The 20,794-nt window shown below is 60.1% G+C and overlaps 2 protein-coding genes across 6 annotated transcripts in view; both read right to left on the bottom strand.

Annotated features, from left to right (window-relative positions):
- The window catches only part of SMC1A (structural maintenance of chromosomes 1A), a 78,972-nt gene that overhangs the window by 12,139 nt on the left and 46,039 nt on the right, over positions 1 to 20,794 (bottom strand). Inside the window, exon 21 of one of the 2 annotated variants that reach the window (XM_050927193.1) lies at positions 6,967 to 6,984. The exons of the other annotated variant lie outside the window; for it this stretch is intronic. The gene's annotated coding sequence lies outside the window, so the exon portion shown is untranslated. Of the gene's footprint in view, positions 1 to 6,966; positions 6,985 to 20,794 lie in introns of those variants that run through there. 2 annotated transcript variants of the gene reach the window in all.
- The window catches only part of IQSEC2 (IQ motif and Sec7 domain ArfGEF 2), a 58,815-nt gene that overhangs the window by 16,893 nt on the left and 21,128 nt on the right, over positions 1 to 20,794 (bottom strand). Inside the window, exon 1 of one of the 4 annotated variants that reach the window (XM_050927185.1) lies at positions 18,391 to 18,798. The exons of 2 other annotated variants lie outside the window; for them this stretch is intronic. In XM_050927185.1, coding sequence (XP_050783142.1) covers positions 18,391 to 18,413 — 23 coding nt within the window. In that variant the 5' untranslated portion in view covers positions 18,414 to 18,798. Of the gene's footprint in view, positions 1 to 6,371; positions 6,479 to 18,390; positions 18,799 to 20,794 lie in introns of those variants that run through there. One more of the 4 variants, XM_050927186.1, reaches the window with a different exon arrangement.

The raw sequence follows: 20,794 nt of genomic DNA, 5'->3' as shown, positions 1-20,794 counted from the left end.
CGGGCTGATGCACATGGCAGTCGAGGGGCTTGGGGCAGTGAGTAGTTGGGGGGGAAATGAGTAGGTGGGAGGCAGGTGGGGCCCAGTTGGGAGGAGGCAGGGAGGACCCGGGAGGGGTGGGGGAACAAGGGGGCAGACAAGGGCTGTCGGGGGGGCAGCTGAGGGGCCAGGGGCAGGACGGGGGACAGTTGGGGGCAGTCGGGGAGGCCTGGGGTTCCAGGGGCGCTTCGGGGCAGGCAAGGGGCCTGGGGGGATGGGGGATCAGGGAGCAGCTGGGGGGCTTGGGTTCAGGCGGGGGGCTGGGAGTAGGGGGCAGGCAGAGAGCACTAGGGGACTGGGGGGGCGGGGTTCACTCCAGGGGGGCCAGCAGGGCACCTGGGGAAACGGGGAGCGGGGTTCAGGTGGCGGGTGTGAGTAACTGGGGAAAGTTGGGGGGCCCGGGGTGGCTAGGGGGATCCAGGGGGCCCAAGGTTCATCAGGGGGGCTGCGGAGGATCGGGGGGCTGGGGTTCAGCACAGGGGGGCTGGGGGAGCAGGGGTTAAATTGGGAAGCAGGTTTCAGGTGGGGCAATCGGGGGGCAGGGTTCAGATGGGGGGATCTGAGGGGACCCAGGATTAAATCGGGGGGATTGAGGGGGCTAGGGTTAAATTGGGGGGAGCCAGGGTGGGGTTCAGGCGCGGGCCCTGGGGTTAAAAGGGGGGCAGTTTTCAGGCGGGGGTCCCGGGGGGGCAGGGTTGGATCGGGGGGGTCGGGAGGGCAGGGTTCAGGCAGCGTGGGCTGAGGGAATCCGGGGGGGGGGCGGGGTTCAGGTTGGGGGGATCCAGGGGGGATGGGGTTAAATCAGGGGGTCGGGGTTAAATTGGGGAGATCCGGGGGGGATCTGGGGCAGGGTTCAGACGAGGGGGCTGTGGTTAAATCAGGGGGGCTCCAGGTGTCTGGGGTTGGATCAGGGGTGATCCAGGGGGTGGGTTTCAGGCAGGGGGGGCAGGGGGATCCGGGGGAGGGCAGGGTTAAATCGGGGGGGTGAGGTTGAGACGGGGGAGTCAGAGGGATCCAGGGGGGCTGGGGTTAAATCGGTGGGATCCGGGGAGGCTGAGAGGGCAGGGTTAACTCAGGTCTGGGGGGTGGGGTTAAATGGGGGGCCAAGGGGGTGGGGTTGGATCGGAGGGCCAGGGGGTGGGGTAAATCGGGGGGACCGGGGTTGGATCAGGGGGGGATCTGGGGGCTGGAGTTAAATGGGGAGCCGGGGGGGCAGGGTTAAATGGGGGGGATCCAGAGGGTGGGGTTAAATGGGGGGGATCCGGGGGGCAGGGTTGGATCGAGGGGCCAGGGGCGGGGTAAATCGAGGGGGACGGGGTTGGATCGGGGGGGAGGGATTAAGGGGGGGCGGGGTTAAATTGGGGGGGGCAGGGTTAGATGGGGGGCCAGGCTTGGAGGGGGGGATCCGAGGGCGGGGTTAAATCGGGGGGGTCCGGGGTTAAATATGGGGCGGGGGGAGGGGTTAAATGGGGGGCTGGGGTGGGATCGCATGGGATCATGGGGGCCGGGGTTGGATGGGGGGGATCTGGGGTAAATGCGGGTCCGGGGGGGCTGGGGTTAAATTGGGGGGGCCACGGTTGGATGGGGGGGATCCGGGGGGTGGGGTTAAATCAGGGGGGTCCGGGGTAAAATATGGGGCGGGGGGCGGGGTTAAATGGGGGGCCGGGGTTGGATCGCATGGGATCGTGGGGGCCGGGGTTGGATGAGGGGGATCCGGGGTAAATGGGGGCCCGGGGGGCCTGGGTTGGATCGGGGGGGGCCGGGGGCCGGGTTTAAATGGGGGCCTGGGGGCGGGGTTAAATGGGAGTCTGGGGTTAAATCGGGGGCCAGAGGGCATCAGAGGGGGCAGGGGCTGGATCGGGGGGGCGAGGTTAAATGGGGGGCCGGGGTTAAATCGGGGGCCGGAGGGCATCAGAGGGGGCCGGGGCTGGATCGGGGGGCCGGGGGGGCCGGGAGCGATCGGGGGGGTGGGGTTAAATGGGGGGCCGGGGCTGGATCGGGGGGCAGGGTTAAATGGGGGCCGGTGGGGGCCGGGGCTGGATCGGGGGGCCGGGGTTAAATGGGGGGCCGGGGCTGGATCGGGGGCGGGGTTAAATGGGGGCCGGTGGGGGCCGGGGCTGGATCGGGGGGCCGGTGGGGCCGGGAGCGATCGGGGGGGTGGGGTTAAATGGGGGGCCGGGGGGGCCGGGGCTGGATCGGGGGGCCGGGGTTAAATGGGGGGCCGGGGCTGGATCGGGGGCGGGGTTAAATGGGGGCCGGGGCTGGATCGGGGGGCCGAGGGGGCCGGGAGCGATCGGGGGGGTGGGGTTAAATGGGGGGCCGGGGGGCCCGGGGCTGGATCGGGGGGCCGGGTTAAATGGGGGCCGGTGGGGGCCGGGGCTGGATCGGGGGGCCGGGGGGGCCGGGAGCGATCGGGGGGGTGGGGTTAAATGGGGGGCCGGGGCTGGATCGGGGGGCAGGGTTAAATGGGGGGCCGGGGGGCCCGGGGCTGGATCGGGGGGCCGGGGTTAAATGGGGGGCCGGGGCTGGATCGGGGGGGTGGGGTTAAATGGGGGGCCGGGGGGGCCGGGGTTAAATGGGGGGCCGGGGCTGGATCGGGGGCGGGGTTAAATGGGGGCCGGTGGGGGCCAGGGTCCCGCACTCACCAGTTCAGTAGTTTGCGCTGGAGCTGCCCTCGGCGCCGCTCGGACGCGCAGCGGAGGCACCACATGGCGGGGCCCGGCCGGGGGGGTTCGGGGGGTCCCCGCCCGGGGCTCAGCGGCGGCTCCGGGGACCGGAGCAGCCCGGCCCGCGGCTCGGCGCCTCCATCCCCGGCGCTGGGCTGGAGCCGGGAGGCGGAGCCGAGACGTGGGGCCGCCCCCAACCCCGACAGCAGCCGGGGAATCCCCCCCACCGGCAGCGGGGTAGGGGCCAGGACTCCTGGATTCTCTCCTGGCTCTAGGGGCCGGGGGCTGGGAGCCAGGACTCCTGGGTTCTCTCCCTGGCTCTGGGAGCAGGATGGGGTCTAGCAGGTTAGAGCAGGGGGGCTGTGAGCCAGGACTCCTGGGTTCTCTCCCCGGCTCTGGGAGCAGGATGGGGTCTAGCGGGTTAGAGCAGGGGGGCTGCGAGCCAGGACTCCTGGGTTCTCTCCCCTGGTGTTTCTTGCATGAGGGTCTGGGGTCATCTCGCAGCCAGCAGAGTGTGTGGGGGGGAAGTGAGAGAGTGACACACCCAGAGTGGCTGGACGCACACCCACACACACGAGCACGTCGACACAAACACGTCCACACCCATGGAGACAGGGCATCCCCACTGGTACACACTCACCTATACCCTCACATACAGATGCACCCAGTCACACAAGGTTGTACACGCAAACACAAATGTACACAGAGACATCCATGTACACACACAAACAGACATTCGCACACATAAACACCAATGTGAACACAGATGTGTACCCATACACAACCATACAGTCATATACACACCAACACATGGATACGCACACATGTACACATATATGCACACCAACACCTGGATATATATGCGTGTATACCCGTATACACGCCAACACCTGGATACACACAAACACACCAATACACACGTATACAAACACATACACCCTCACCAGACGTATATGCAAACATACCCATATGCAGACACTCACACGCGTGTACACACAAGCACAACTGGAGACACACAGCCCCTCCTCTGGAGCACCACGTGTGAGGCAGGAGACGAATTCCCCCCCAGGGCAGAGGGGTCGGGAGCTTGGGGGGCTCCCCCCCCAGCCTGTGCAGCGCAGGGTGTGCGTCACTCACCAGCCGCGTCTGGGTGTGTCTCATTTAGCCAGCTCCCCCTCGGTTGTTCTCGTGTCAGTCAAGTCCCTGTGGCCTGTGACCCCGGGTGTCAATGCGGTTGCTGTGTTGGGGCGGGAGTTGGTCAGACCGGATGAGCTGGTCCTATCGGCTGTGAACTCCAGGGCACTGCACACACGGTGACACACACACCAAGATGTGTGTACACACATGTCAGTGTACAGACACCCTGATGCACACACAGGCAAGTACATGCACAGAGGTAGACAGGCAGATGCACATCTGTGTACACAGACACACTCATTTGCACACACAAGCATGTACACACATACACAAACACATCCACACACACTGACACATATACATACACTATAAATACAGGCCCACAAACACACTCAGTAGAAACACAGGCACACAAACATGTACACATGCACGCACACACATTCACACCCACGGTCACACACGCTGTAACACATTCACACACATGTATACATCCAAACAGACATTCACAGTGACACAAACGCACATAGACACAGGCATTCACACATACATGCAAACACACACAGACATTCACACATGGATTAGGTATACACGTTTATGCACACATACATACATGCACACACAAACATGGACACACACACTCACAATCACACACAATTCAACACATCCAAGGTCAATCGGGTGTCAACCCCCCATCTCTGCCTTCTCACCCCCCTCCCTCCACCCCTACACAACGGACAACAACTATACAGCTAGGGAATTATTGATGAGGCCAGCAGGCCAGGGATACGGTTGCTATGGGGACAGGCGGGGGGCAATGCCGGGTTGCTATGGATCCTGGAGGAGGGAGGGCTGGGTACCATCACCATGGTGACGCAAAGGCAGGGAGGCTGGAGGAGTGAGGGGGACTTTGGGGGGCCCCTGAGGGGTGGGGGGGGACCAAGGACCGGCCTGCACCCCCCCCCACAAGCCAGAGGCCCCATCACAGACTCAGACACAACAGGGGATGGGAAATCCAGGACTCCTGGGTCCCTGGAGGGGAGTGGGGTCTAGTGGGTAGAGAAAAGGGAGGGTGCCAGAAGCCAGGAGTCCCCAGCTCTACCACTAGACCCCACTCCATTCCCAGAGAACCCAGGAGTCCTGGCTCTTCCACTCCACAGCAGCTCTGATGTGCGGCTTCCTGCACTGCGCCCCCCCCCGCCCCTAAATAGCACAGCCAGCCAGAGTCCCCGTGACATGCAGGGCCGTCACCATGGCAACGCCTCCAAAATAGCAGCTGCATGGGGGGGGACTGATCACTGGCTGGGGGGGGGCTGTTCAGGGCTCCCAGGCTCCCAGCCCCCCCAGCTCTAACCCCTAGACCCCACTCCGCTCCCAGAGCCGAGGACAGAACCCAGGAGTCCTGGCTTCCAGCCCCCTCGTTCTACCAACCCCCACTCCCCTCTCAGAGCCGGGGAGAGAACCCAGGAGTCCTGGCTCCCAGCCCCCCCTGCTCTAACCACCAGACCCCACTTCCCTCTCAGAGCTTGGGAGAGAACCCAGGAGTCCTGGCTCCCAGCTACCCCTGCTCTAACCACTAGACCCCACTCCCCTCCCAGCGGCTCCCAGCCCAGCCCTGCTCTGTGAAGCCAGTAGCTGCCTGGGCAGGTTCCCAGCAGGGAGTTACCCGGGTTGGTCCTGGGTCCCCCTGGTGCCGCCAGGGCCTGCCTCCAAAATCTGTAGAGAAAGGCAGATCGAGGGTTGATCTGGGTACGTGCAGCGCCTGGCACAACCGGGGGAGGCGGCGGCGCCATGTCCAGGGCTGGGACTCGTGTTTGTGGGTGGGTGGGTGTGGGTGTGTTTTCACAGGCTCTCAGGACAGAAGGGACCCCTATGACATGGCTAACCTGAGCCATGGCAGGGCCTGAATTCATCCCTGTATGAACTAGAGCAAATCTCGTGGAAAAACAGTGTGTGTGTGCCCCAACCCTGGCCGCCTATAACCCCCAACCACATCACAACAGCCACCATCCCAGCAGCCTGTTACCCCCAGTCAAATAGCGACAGTCCCTGTCCTGGCTGCCTGTAAACCCCAACCAAATACTGACAGTCCCCATCTTGGCCACTTGTAACCTCCAACTAGCAACAGTCACCATCCCAGTTGCCTGTAACCTCCTGACCCCATAGCAACAGTCGCCATCCCAACTGGTTGTAGCCCCCAACCAAAAAGCAACAACAGTCCTTGTCCTGGTCACTTGAAACCACTGACCACATAGCAACACTCACCATCTTGTCTGCTTGTAACCCCACCACCACACAGTGACAGTCTTCTCCTGGCCACCTGTAACTCCTGATCATCCCATCTGCCTGTAACCCCCTCTACACAAGAACAGTCGCTGTCCCAGACACTCGTAATCCCTGATCCAAATAGCATGAGACAGTCCCCATCCTGGCTGCCTCTAACGCTGACACAACAGCCGCGGACAGTAACAACGCACCAGCACCTGTTTCCTGAGTGCCCCCCACCCCCCTAGCCCCATCCCAGGAGCTCACCCTGGGCTGCCGGCTGTGTCCACGCCCTGGGCTGTGCGGGACGTTATTTCAACCCGGGGTTCCCCAACCCTGACAGCCACAGCTTTTGGGCTGGTCCAACAACTTCCCCTTCCTGGCTCCTCCCCACGGGGCCACAGTGCCCAGCCCTGCCCCAGCGCCCGGCCCTGACTCCCAGCCCCTGCCCAGCCCCCTGCTCCACGGTGCCCAGCACTGACTCCCAGGGGAGAGCACCCCCTGCCCCTCGTCAGTGGTGCTGGAACACTTTTAATGTGGGGGGGGTTGCTGTAAGTAGTTTTTACTTTTTACCTCATGCCCCCCCTTCCCCATCTGCACTCCCCTACTCCCCAGAGCAGGGGCTGGGAGCAGGGCCTTGTTCCCTAGTTCCTGCCCCAATGCTCCTCATTAGCGTGATTCTGGGCAGGCGTGCTGCACCCCAGAATCCCCTGCGCTCCCACTTCTCCCACAATCCTTTGCACACCAGCATGTCCCAGAATCCTTTGTGCTCAGCCCAGCCTCCCAGAATTCTTTGCACCTGTGCCTCTCCCAGAGTCCTTTGTTCCCACACCTCTCCCAGAATCCTTGGCTCCCAGGAGTCCTGGCTCCCAGCCCCCCCCTGCTCTAACCACCAACCCCCACTCCCCTCCCAGAGCTGAGGAGAGAACCCAGGTATCCTGGACCCAGCCCCCCTACTCTAACCACCCCCCACTCCCCTCCCAGAGCTGGGGAGAGAACCCAGGTGTCCTGGCTCCCAGCCCCCCTACTCTAACCACCCCCCACTCCCCTCCCAGAGCTGGGGAGAGAACCCAGGTGTCCTGGATCCCAGCCCCCCTACTCTAACCACCCCCCACTCCCCTCCCAGAGCTGAGGAGAGAACCCAGGTGTCCTGGCTCCCAGCCCCCCCTGCTCTAACCACCAGCCCCCACTCTCCTCCCAGAGCTGGAGAGAGAACCCAGGTGTCCTGGCTCCCAGCCCTCCCCCCGCTCTAACCACCAGCCCCCACTCCCCTCCCAGAGCTGGAGAGAGAACCCAGGTGTCCTGGCTCCCAGCCTCCCCTGCTCTAAACCACTAGCCCCCACTGCCCTCCCAGAGCTAGGGAGAGAACCCAGGAGTCCTGGCTCCCAGCCCCCCTGCTCTAACCACCAACCCCCCCTCCCCTCCCCTCCCAGAGCCAGGGAGAGAACCCAGGTGTCCTGGCTCCCAGCCCCCCTGCTCTAACCACCAGGCCCCACTCCCCTCCCAGAGCTGGGGAGAGAACCCAGGTGTCCTGGCTCCCAGCCCTCCCCCCGCTCTAACCACCAGCCCCCACTCCCCTCCCAGAGCTGGAGAGAGAACCCAGGTGTCCTGGCTCCCAGCCTCCCCTGCTCTAAACCACTAGCCCCCACTGCCCTCCCAGAGCTAGGGAGAGAACCCAGGAGTCCTGGCTCCCAGCCCCCCTGCTCTAACCACCAACCCCCCCTCCCAGAGCCAGGGAGAGAACCCAGGTGTCCTGGCTCCCAGCCCCCCTGCTCTAACCACCAGGCCCCACTCCCCTCCCAGAGCTGGGGAGAGAACCTGACTCTCTCTGGTTGGTTCCATTGAGGACAGTCGCGCTATAGCCGAGCTGGGCTGATGCTGCCACCCGGTGGTCACGCTCAGTACTGCACCTCCTGCTGGTCTCGGCTCTTCCCAGGGCTGCAGGCCAGGATTGCCTCCCCCCGCCCACCCCACCCCGAGCAGGGCGTATTTCACCCACGGCCTGAACAAACCAGCTGGGTTGGCCTCATCCATTGCTCAACCACTGCCAATCCCTGGGGCGGGGCATCCGGGGAACAGCCGCACATAACGCCGCAGGGGAGGGCTTGCCCAGCGCTCAGATGCAGCCACCTCTGGGGTGGGGCAGCCGGGGAACAGCCACACATAACGCCGCAGGGGAGGCCTCGCCCAGTGCTCAGATGCAGCCATCTCTGGGGTGGGGCAGCCGGGGAACAGCCGCACATAACGCTGCAGGGGAGGGCTCGCCCGGCACTCAGATGCAGCCACCTCTGGGGCGGGGCGGGGCAGCCGGGGAACAGCCACACATAACGCCGCAAGAGAGGGCTCGCCCGGCACTGAGGTGCAGCCATCTCTGGGGCGCAACAGCTGGATTTAGGGAGGCCGAATGAGATCACTGGAGCTGGGCTTTGACCAGGACACTGGGGTTCACGCCCAGCTCTTGTAGAAAAAGTCTCATCCTCATCAGGTCTCATCCTAAGGTGCTCCACAGCACCTGGCCCCCTGCCCCACTCCCCGCAGCACGGTGCCCCCCAGTGCCCGGCCCTGCCTGCCAGGGGAGAGCACCCCCTGCCCAGCGCCTCATCCCGCAGCACGGTGCCCCCCAGTGCCCAGCCCTAACTGCCAGGGAAGAGTGCCCCCTACTGCAGCTCTCCCAGCCATAGCAGACCAAGTCCTGGTGAACACTGGGGTTATCCATGGGGCTGGCATGTGGGAGGATCGGGGGGTACATGGCACAGAGGGGGTACAGAATCTGTGACAGGTTGCATGGTTCTTTTTATTCCATATGGTTCTCTGTCGGACAAAGCTGGCGTCTTTTCGTACAGTACATACAGCAGCTGGTAGAAAGACCCCTGGGGTTATATTTACGGGGGGGGATGGGTTATGGGGCAGACGGGGAGGAGGGGGTGCAGTGGGGGGACCCCCATGTCCAGATCCCTGCGCATTCCCCTCTGCCTCCCCCCAAGTTACTTGTGCCCGGGTTGGAGAACCCACAGTGCAAACACGCTCTGCCGTGAGCCACAGTGTTTAGCACGCCAGCTGTTGTGGCACATCGGGGTGAAGCACACTCATTTTGCACACCCACCACTGGGGAAATCCGTGCAAATCTCCTCCCCAGCTCTGTGGCTGCACAGCTGATAAGTGCCAACGAGACTCATTTTGCACGGCTGCCTCGTTAGCAATTAGGGGAAGCCACACTCCTTTAGCACACTGGGGACACGCCAAATTAGTGCAACTCACATCCACCTTGCACACCCAACCACCCGCAAGAGAAACCAGTGCAATTTTGTACCAAGGCAGATTCATGCAAATCACACTTGCCTTGCACACCCACGGCAGGGGGACATATGCACCTCCCCTCCCCCGGCTTTGCAAATTGATGACCCAACAAATTAGTGCAAATTACATCCATTTTGAATGACGACTGCCTGAGAATTCAGCATGTCATGCTCATTTTGCACATTGCATGGTCGATCAGTGCAACACACACTTGTTTTGCACACCCAGCGCAGGGAAAATCTGTGCAAGTTACCTCCATTTTGCACCTCCACTGCGCTGGGAGATTAGCACAAATCACCCACGTTCTGCACACCAGCCTCAATAATTTAGCACACTGGCTAAGCAGCAGATTAGCCCAAGACACACTCATTTTGCACACCTGCTGCTTGGAAGATCTATGCCAATTCCCCTCCCCTCATTTTGGTCATCAGCTACATGCAAATCACACTTCGGGGGCAATTAGCATCCAGCCTTTTGCACATCGATTGCACCACCAATCCGTGCAAATGGCACACTGGCTTGCGCATGACTGCCATGGGAAGGGAGCAGTGTCAGTCACCCCCCTTTTGCACACCAAGTCACGTGCATTTTGCACGCTCACCACCAGGCAGGTCTCCATAAGCCACCCATTTTGCACATGCCCCCGCTGCCACCGCGGGGAACCCCCCCCTCCAATTTGCATGGCCTGTTGGGGCATCCAGGCTGCTTGGTGAACAGTCCCCAGGGACACCCACTTCGCACAGATCCGTGCACACCCGCCTCCCCCCCACACACACACAAAATCCCAGACACCAGTCGGCATTAGCTCGGCCTCGTCCAACCCCGCCGCGGGAGGCACAAAGTCCCTGAAGAGTGGGGCTGGGGGGCGGGGCTGGGATCCAGGTTTCCCGTCCACTCCACACACACCCACGCCCTGAACCTGCGATCCCAATGCACTCGGGCAGGTACAAAGCAGGAGAGGAGGCCGTAGCAAGTCCAGAGGGGGAAGAGCAAAATCCAGAAAACAGATCCCGAGAGGCAGGCTGAAGCGTCGTAGGTTTCAAAGGTTCGTTTGTTTCAGGGCACGGCCATGACGAAGGATGGCGGGGAGGAAGCCCCGTAGAAGCATAGGGGGGTTGTCCAGATTTTTGGGGTAAGGGGGGTGGTTTCTGCAGCTCCATCGCTGTCCTCCTGCAGGAAGTGTACGGGGCTGCTGGGGATTAAGGCTTATGCTTCTGCATAGAAAAATGTGTAAACTGTGATTGGGGGAGGGGGGCTGGGGGGGGGCAAAGGTATCGGGGTCCGTTCCAGAGACGCAAGGGATTCGAAAGCAGCCGCTGAGCCGGGTCTCAGCCGCCCAGGCCAATCTGAAGTCATCCCCCGACTGCAACGGGGACAAGGCCGGATGCTGATCTCAGCCCGCTGGGGTCAATCCAAAGTCAATCCGGAGTCACTCCTAACTGCAACGGGGATGCGGATTCTAATCCAGCCCACCAGGGTCAATCCAGAGTCACTCCCTGACCGCAGTGGGGTCAGGTCTGGATTCTAATCTCAGCCAGCCGAGGTCAATCCAGAGTCACTCCCTGACTGCAGTGGGGACAGGGCCAGATTCTGATCTCACCCCGCCGGGGTCAATCCAAAATCAATCCAGACTCCTGACTGCAACAGGGATAGAGCCAGATTCTAATCTCAGCCCGCCAGAGTCAGTCCAGAGTCACTTCCTAACTGCGGTGGGGTCAGGTCTGGATTCTAATCTCAGCCAGCCGGAGTCAATCCAGACTCACTCCCTGACTGCAGTGGGGACAGGGCTGGATTCTGATCTCAGTCCGCCGGAGTCAATCTGGAGTCACCCCCGACTACAATGGGGACAGGGCTGGATTTTGAGTCATTAATGTATCATAGGATCATAGAATATCAGGGTTGGAAGAGACCTCAGGAGGTATCTAGTCCTACCCCCTGCTCAAAGCAGGGCCAACCCCAACTAAATCATCTCAGCCAGGGCTTTGTCAAGCCTGACCTTAAAAACCTCTAAGGAAGGAGATTCCACCACCTCCCTAGGGAACCCATTCCAGTGCCTCACCACCCTCCTAGGGAAATAGTGTTTCCTAATATCCAACCTAAACCTCACCCACTGCAACCTGAAACCATTGCTCCTTGTTCTGTCATCTGCCACCACTGAGAACAGCCGAGCTCCATCCTCTTTGGAACCACCTTTTAGATAGTTGAAAGCAGATATCAACCCCCATCACTCTTCTCTTCTGCAGACTAAACAATCCCAGTTCCCTCAGCCTCTCCTCATAAGTCATGCGCTCCAGCCCCCTGATCATTTGGTTGCCCTCTGCTGGACTCTCTCCAATTTGTCCACATCCTTCTTCTAGTGGGGTGCCCAAAACTGGACACAGTACTCCAGATGTAGACAGAGGTCAAAGGTCCAATCCTGAACTGGGGCTTGCTGGCATTTCCAGGTCAAATCAAGTAGACAGGGAGGCCAAAGGTCAGAGTTTGAAAGTCAAGCCAATGGCGTTAAAGGTCAATATCAGAGAGGTCGAAGGTCAGTCTCAAATTAATGGGGCCCACAGACAGAAACAAGCCACACAGAGTCAAAGGTCAAACACAAGTGATGAGAGGTCAAAGATCAGCAGTCATGAAATGGAAAGGGGTCAAGAGGTCAAACCCAAATGGTGTCAAAGGTCAAACAGTTGTCATGGAATTGCAGGTCTTCACAAGGCTGCTCAAGCTCAAAGGTAAAACCCAAATGGGGGCTTAACGTCAGAAGAATGCACGACGCTATGAGACATTTCAAAGCCAGAGAAGGCCAAGGGTTGACCCGCAATGTGCAGTGATAAGGAGCTAACAGAACTTATAGGGTTAAAGCGCTGCCCAAAGACATAAGAGGTCAGAGGTCAAACCCCAATGGTGGGGGTTAAAGGTCAAACAAAGCTACTCACGTCAAAAGAGTGAGTGGTTAAAGATCCACCTCAACATTGGGGGTGTAGGTCACGACAAAGCTGCAGGACGTTAAAGGTCAACAAAGGGGTCAAAGGGCAAGCAAATGGCATGGGGTTAGAGGTCAATGCCCCTATGGGGTTCAAACCCATGTCAAAGCAACAGAAGGTTAAAGGTCAAACCCAACATGGGGACTAAAGGTCAAAGTAGACTAGGAGCTAAAGGTAATACAACTGAACAAAAGGTCAAAGTTCAATTCTACAAGGGGCTAAAGGTCAAACAAAACTCTTGGCGCTAACATTCAAGTCAAGGCAGCAAGAGGTTAAAGGTCAAATTCAATAGAAGGGTCAAGGTCAAGCCAAAAAAGGCCAAAGGTTTTAAGATCATATCAAGCCACTGGGGGGCGTAAAGCTCAAGTCCAAGCAGCAGAAGTTAAAGGTCAACCCCATGCTGCAGCCAATGGCCATGCCCAAGCTGCAGGAGGTTAAAGGTCAAATCCAATGTTGGGGTGAAAGCTCAAACAAAACTAAGTTTGGGCATTTGGCCATTCAAAAAATGATTAGTCAGTTGGCCAGTCAAATAACATAAAAAAAGGTCAAAAATTTGGATGTGTTTACTTATTAGAAGTGTAAGAAAAAAGCGTAAGACTTCATAGTCTCCCATAGGCTGAGTGTAACCATTTACACCTAATTCCACAAGCACACATGCCTTAGACGCGTTATTTTAACTAAGTAAAATGCAAAACGCAATGAAAGAAAGAGCTACAAAATGAAAGAGCAAAACTGCAACGCAATCAGAAAGGTTGGCCACCACCTACCGACCACTCCGTCTGGAATGTGTGACAATCTTTGATCACAGTCAAATAATATGTGGTCAACTGACCAACCAATTGATGTTATTTGACCAGTCAGTCAACTGACCGACCAACTGATGTTGTTTAATCAGTCAATCAATTGATCAGTTGACATTGTTTGACCAACCAGTTGACACTGTTGGACCAGTCAACTGACTGACCAATTGACGTTATTGGACTGATCAACTGACCAACCAGTTGACACTGTTGGACTGATCAACTGACCGACCAATTGACGCTGTTGGATCGGTCAACTGATCGATCAATTGACATAGTTTGACCAAACAATTGACCAACCATTTCACGTTATTTGACCGACCAACTGACATTATTTGACCAATTGACATTGTTGGACCAGTCCCTTGACCAACTAATTGACGCTGCTGGACTAACCAATTGACCAACCACACGACACTGTTGGACCGGTCGATTGATACTGTTTGACTAGCCAATGGACCGCCCAATTGACTCTGTTGACTGGTAAATTGACTGATTTGCCACGCCCGAACACAACTCTATGTACGAATGGGAATGTTCAAGAACAAGAGGTTAAAGGTCAAACCCAACACAGGAGGGTCAAACAAAAGTCACACGGCTAAAGGTCACACCAACAAACGGATGGTCAAAGGCCAAGACCATGTCTGGAGGGGCTTAAAGGTCAAATCAAACTCTTGGAGCAAAAGGTCACATCAGAGAAGCTGGAGGTGAAAGGTCAAAGGTACTGTGGGGGTGAAGGGTCAAACAGAAGTGGGGGAGCAGTTGGCTGGCTCTAGCTAGGCAGGATGTGGGGGGCGGTTGCGTCTCTGGAACGGCCCCAGCCCTCCTTACCCCGGGTGCTGGGGTGGGTGGGGAGGGGGAAGCCTTGGGGGCTGCAGGACAGCATGGCAGGGAGGTCTCAGCAGCGCCCCCTCCAGGTTATCTAGAGGATGGGCTGCTGCACTCTGAGGCGGGGCAGCAGAACTGATGGACGTCCTCACCCTCCAAATCATCCCTGGGGGGGTGGGGGGGAGACAGAGAGACAGGGACAGACAGACAGGTTAGACCCAAAGTACTCACGACAGAACATACCCCCATCAGGGGAGGGGGTACCATACCCCTCCCCTTCCCCAGGGGAGGGGCGTGGGGGCACAGGATGGTAGGAGTGTGAGAGGGGACTGCAGGGAGGAGAGATGTAAGAGGGGAGGGGAACTAGACACTAGCCCCCACTCGTCTCCCAGAGCCGGGGAGAGAACCCAGGCGTCCGGGCTCCCAGCCCCTCCCTCACCACTCTAATCACTACACCCCACTGCCCTCCCAGAGCTGGGGAGAGAACCCAGGAGTCCTGGTTTCCAGACCCCACTGCTCTAACCACTAGACACCACTGCCCTCCCAGAGCCAGGGAGAGAACCCAGGAGTCCTGGCTCCCAGCCCCCCTGCTCTAACCACTAGACTCCACTCCCTTTCCTGTGCTGGCGGGAGAACCCAGGCATCCTGGCAGACGCCGGGTGTATGGCCAAGGGGAAGCCGCGGAGCTGCAAGTGTCGGGGCAGGGCGTGGTGGTGCAGGGGACGTGCTGGGGGCGGGGGGGTGCAGGAGTGAGGGGGTGGCTGCCTGGCTTACCTGCACTCTGCCTGCCGGGCGGGGGGAGCTAGCTGCGAGTGGAGGAGCGACTGAGCAGGACAGCAATACTGGTGCAGAGTGGGAGACGCGGAGGACCTATAGAGAGCAGCAGAGAGACAGCGATGGGGAGACACGGTGGGCTAGACAAAGGGGGGAGTGAATGGGGGGAGAAAGACACAGAACAGTTTGATGGGGACAGGATAGATAGATAGACAGACAGAGGGGGTGTGACGGGATAGATAGATAGATGGGGGGATGGGGTGGATAGATAGATAGATAGAGGGGGTGTGGGGGGATAGATAGATAGATAGATAGATAGATAGATAGATAGATAGATAGATAGATAGATAGATGGGGTGGAGGAGGTGGAGGAGGATAGATCGAGAGACGGGTAGATGGAGATAGATAGAAGGGGTGGATGGGGATAGATAGAGAGATGGGGTGGAGGAGGTGGATGGGGATAGATCGAGAAATGGGTGGATGGGGATAGAGACAGAGATGGATAGATCAAGAGATGGGTGGATGGGATAGATCGAGAGATGGGGTGGAAGAGGTGGATGGGGTAGACAGGTAGATGCAATAGACAGGCCGCCGGCAGGGCGGGGGGGTTACGCGGGGACAGGCAGTGAGACAGAGCAGGGGGGCAGCCAGATGGGGAGAGCGAACGACAGACAAAAGGGGGGAAGAGAAGAAAAAACACCACGTCAAGGAGGAGCAGGACAGCACTGACCACACAGAGACCCCAGCCCAGCGAGGGGGGGAGCAGAGCCCCCCATGCTGGAGCCGGACGCTGAGAGCAGCCACGCAGAGACACACAGCGAGAGCCCGGCGGGACACCACGGCACGGAGAGACACGGGGCCACGGAAAGAGACAGCTGCACCCCCTGGGACGAGCCCCAGCGCCACAGGCCAGGACGTCACAGGCCCAGAGAGAGAGAAGCGGGAGGCAGGCCCCAGAGAGAGCCATGGGGCCCGGAGAGAGACTGGCTGGCTGAGACGGGCAGGCGGGCAGTGGAGCGCACTGGGCTTGGTTCTCGCTGGGCCAGCGAGCCCCGCAGAGAGAGGGGCCCATGTGCGAAGGCCGGGATCACAGACACCGGCCAGCACCCCACCCGCCATCCATTTGGGGTGCCGGAGACGAAGGCTGCGTGGCTGGGACAGGAGGGGGAGGGATCCTATGGGATCTGGAGAGGTTTCCGGATGGGATCAAGGGGGGCGGATGGGAAGGGTGCAGAAGGCTCAGCGGGACAGGGATCCAGAGGGATCGAGCAGGCAGGAGGGAAGCCAGGAGATCCGGTCCGACGACTTCCCCTGCTGCTGCCAGGACCCCAGAGAGCGGCACCAGACGCCAACACTTGACTCCACAACCGGGCACCGAGGCTGTGAGACTCAGAAATGCCCACCGCGCCCTCACCCCAACACCCAGTCTGTGATGGCAACCAGCTGAGTGGCCATCTCGGCCACCCCCGTTCTCCCAGACCCCCCTGGTCTAACCAGCCCCCACTCCCCTCCCAGAGCAGGGAGAGAACCCAGGCATCCTGGCTCCCAACCCCCCCCTGCTCTAACCACTAGCCCCCACTCCCCTCCCAGAGCCAAGAAGAGAACCCAGGAGTCCTGGCTCCCAGCCCCCCTGCTCTAACCACTAGATCCCGCAGCTGGGAATGGAAGCAAATACATTCACTATATATTTATTGCCTCTTTATAAAAACCTCCATGTCAATGTTTACAGAAAGTTTCTGCTCATGAAGCTACAGGAATCAGTTCCGGGTCGGGGGTGAGGAGGTTTAGGGGGGAGGGGAGATAAATTCAGAGTCTAGTGGGAAACTGAGTCACAGCTATAATTCATGGCACCAAAGACAGAAGCTCCCACCCCAGGGGAGGGCGCCCCCCAGCCCAGCCCCCTGCCCCACTCCCAGCAGCACTGACTGCCAGGGGATAGAGCCCCCTGGCCAGGCCCTCATCCTTCAGCAAGGTGTCCCCCAGTGCCCGGCCCTGAGTGCCATGGCAGAGCACCCCCTGCCCAACCCCCCAATCCGCAGCACAGGCCCCCCAGGCCAGCCCCCCACCCTGCAGCACGGTGTCCCCCAGTGCCCGGCCCTGAGTGCCATGGCAGAGCACCCCCTGCCCAACCCCCCAACCCGCAGCACAGGCCCCCCAGGCCAGCCCCCCACCCTGCAGCACGGTGTCCCCCAGTGCCCGGCCCTGAGTGCCATGGCAGAGCACCCCCTGCCCAACCCCCCAATCCGCAGCACAGGCCCCCCAGGCCAGCCCCCCACCCTGCAGCACGGTGTCCCCCAGTGCCCGGCCCTGAGTGCCATGGCAGAGCACCCCCTGCCCAACCCCCCAATCCGCAGCACAGGCCCCCCAGGCCAGCCCCCCACCCTGCAGCACGGTGTCCCCCAGTGCCCAGCCCTGAGTGCCATGGCAGAGCACCCCCTGCCCAACCCCCCAACCCGCAGCACAGGCCCCCCAGGCCAGCCCCCCACCCTGCAGCACGGTGTCCCCCAGTGCCCAGCCCTGAGTGCCGGGGGATAGTGTCCCCTGCCCAGCCCCGCACCCCGCAGCACAGGCCCCCCAGCACCCAATCCTGCAGCACGGTGCCCCCAGTGCCCAGCCCTGACTGCCAAGGGATAGCGCCCCCTGCCCAGCCCCCCCTCCTGCAGCACGGTGCCCCCCAGTGCCCAGCCCTGATTGCCAGGGCATAGCGCCCCCTGCCCAACCCCCATCCTGCAGCACGGGGTGCCCCCCAGTGCCTGGCCCTGACTGCCAGGGGATAGTGCACCCTGCCCAGCCCCCCATCCTGCAGCACGGTGCCCCCCAGTGCCCGGCTCTGACTGCCAGGGGATAGCGCCCCCTGCCCAGCCCCCCCCTTCCCACAGCCCGGTGCCCCCCAGTGCCCGGCCCTGACTGCCGGAGATAGTGCCCCCTGCCCAGCCCCCCACCCTGCAGCACGGTGCCCCCCAGTGCCCAGCCCTGACTGCCAGGGGATAGTGCCCCTGCCCAGCCCCCCACTTCCCACAGCCCAGTGCCCCCCAGTGCCCGGCCCTGACTGCCAGGGGATAGCGCCCCCTGCCCAGCCCCCCACTTCCCACAGCCCAGTGCCCCCCAGTGCCTGGCCCTGACTGCCAGGGGATAGTGCCCCTGCCCAGCCCCCCACTTCCCACAGCCCAGTGCCCCCCAGTGCCTGGCCCTGACTGCCAGGGGATAGCGCCCCCTGCCCAACCCCCACCCTGCAGCACGGTGCCCCCCAGTGCCCAGCCCTGACTGCCAGGGGATAGTGCCCCCTACCCAGCCCCCCACTTCCCACAGCCCGGTGCCCCCCAGTGCCCGGCCCTGACTGCCGAGGGATAGTGCCCCCTGCCCAACGCCCCATCCTGCAGCACGGGGTGCCCCCAGTGCCTGGCCCTGACTGCCAGGGGATAGCGCCCCCTGCCCAGCCCCCCACATCACGGTGCCCCCAGGCGCCCGGCCCTGCCTGCTAGTGGAGGGCGGCCCCTTGCCCAGCCCCCCTGCCCCACGGTGCCCCCTGATGGCCCCCCGTGGCCAGTCACCCTGCGCCCCAGGGCCACCCCCTCTCTGCCAGGCACCAGCTCTGCCGCCTCCTCCACTCACGGGCTTCCTGGGGCAAAGTCCATCGCCGCCTCCTGGCTTCTCCTGCCCCCGATCTCCTGGCTTGCGGGGCTGGGGGGCTTCCCCTGCCCTGGAGCACAGACACCCCCCGGCGGGAGGGAGCTGGGCCGCGGGTCTGGGCAGGGCGCCCCAGCAAGGGGAAGGGTGTCACCGCGCTGCCATCAGCTGATCGGAAACCCGAGCTCCGTGGGGCACCCAAAGGGGGCGGGGAGGGGGGTGGTTAACCCTGTGAGGGCTGGGAAAAGTCCTTCTTCCTGGTGCGCCAGGGGAGGGACCCTGCCCAGAGCCGGGGAGACAACCCAGGAGTCCTGGCTCCCAGCCCGCCCCCCTGCTCTAACCACTAGACCCCACTGCCCCTCCCAAGCCAGAGAGAGAACCCAGGAGTCCTGGCTCCCGCCACCTCCCCCCACTGTACTCACTAGACCCTCTCCCCTCCCAGAGCTGGGAGAGAACCCAGAAGTCCGGCTCCCAGCCCCCCCTGCTCTGACCCACCAGACCCCACTCTCCTCCCAGAGCTGGGAGAGAACTCAGGTGTCCGGGATCCCAACCACACCCTGCTCTAACCACCAGACCCCACTCCCTTCCCAGAGCCAGAGAGAGAACCCAGGAGTCCTGGCTTCCCCCCTTCCCACTCTACCCAGTAGACTCCACTCCCCTCCCAGAGCTGGGAGAGAACCCAGGAGTCCGGGCTGACCGCACTCCCCTCTGACAGCTGGCTAATACACAGCTGGGCTGTCAACAGGAAGGGAGACCAATAGCAAAGATAATGCGTTCCCCAGATCTCTGAGCCCGCTGCCGGGGGAGGGAGCCCGGACTCCTGGGTTCTCTCCCCGGCTCTGGGAGCGCAGTGGGGTCTAGTGGTTAGAGCAGGGGCACGGGTGGGAGCCAGGACGTCTGGCTTCTCTCCCCAGCTCTGGGAGGGGAGTGGAGTGTAGCGGTTGGCACAGGGTGGGGCTGGAAGCCACAACTCCTGGGTTCTCTTCCCTACTCTTGTCACTGCGAAAATGTCAACTGCAGAGGTAGAAATGGTCACTAGAGGGCAGTGCAGGCCGCAGAAAATTTCACACTCCCTATCAGGATTTTGACTAAAGTTTATCTCCTAGCCTGTAGCTTCTTTCCCCCTAGCTAGAGACCCTACAATAACAACCCAACCTGCGCAGCACAGCCTACAATAACAAACTAGCATGCAAGCATACCTGAGGGGAGTGGGGTCTAGTGGTTAGAGCAGGAGACTCCTGGGTTCTCTCCCTGGCTCTGGGAGGGGAGTGGGGTCTGGTAGGTCAGAGCAGGGCGGGCTGGGAGCCCGGACTCCTGGGTTCTCTCCCCAGCTCTGGGAGGGGAGTGGGGCCTAGCGGTTAGAGTTGGGAGCCAGGACTTCTGGGTTCTCCCCTGGCTCTGGTAGAGGAGTGGGATGTAGCAGTTAGAGCAGAGGGTGGGCTGTTCGGGAGACAGCGCACAACCAGTAATAGCCACAGCTATTAATTCTCTTGCATTTAAGTCCTCGGGTTTGTACCAGTAATAGGTATAGAAACACTGCAGTTACTTAGCAACCTGCTCCACGTTCAGGAGCGAATTGTTTGTGGGTTGCTAATACTTGTATAAGAGCGAGTGTGTTAATACACAATAGAAGGGGGTGGTAAACATGCATATCTGCCCAAGGATTGCACACTATCTGCACAGCTCCCTATAGAAATAGACACATATAGCTGGGAATCGTACAGATTTCACAGCTCTGTACGCAAATATATGTGTACAGCTTTATGTGGCGATGTCACAGCTACAGGGAGAAATATACCCATATAGCTATGACTATATCAGATTTCCTAGCTCCAAGCTGAAATATATATTTATAGTCAGGAATATTATAGCTGGGTGGGACAGGATTTTTCCCCCTAAATTTGAACAAATCATTTTGTTTATTTTTAAGCATTCCCCTCCCCAAAATTTTTTAATCAATTTAAAATTTCATGGTTGTGATGAAGGCTGGATAAGGGAGGAACCTGACAATTGAATGGCAGCAGGTGCTGAGACGCAAACAGTTAAAGCTTTGAAACCTTTAAAACAACTCGTCAATATCGTGTGTCAAAATATCCCAAAAAATAACTCTCCCGAAAGGTAAGTCTAACAAGCAAGTGTCTTACTTTGCCTACCTGTCAATTGCGATTACCACCAAGGGACAATTTTTTCCCATTGGCTTGTGTGCGTATGGTGAAATCTACATTTATGGACAAAAATCAGATCCTTCCTAGGTTAATTATAGACTCCATCACTGTCTACAGAAATGTACACAAATCTCTACAGACGCATACCCACAGAGCTAGGAACATCATAGATTTCATTGCTATAGATTATGTATTTCACAGATCTCTCCAGTGCTACAGCTATT

Source organism: Gopherus flavomarginatus, chromosome 18 (genome assembly GCF_025201925.1).
Source record: "Gopherus flavomarginatus isolate rGopFla2 chromosome 18, rGopFla2.mat.asm, whole genome shotgun sequence".
NCBI lineage: Eukaryota > Metazoa > Chordata > Testudines > Testudinidae > Gopherus > Gopherus flavomarginatus.
The sequence above is the reverse complement of the archived record's forward strand: the minus strand, read 5'-3'. Positions and strand labels throughout refer to the sequence as shown.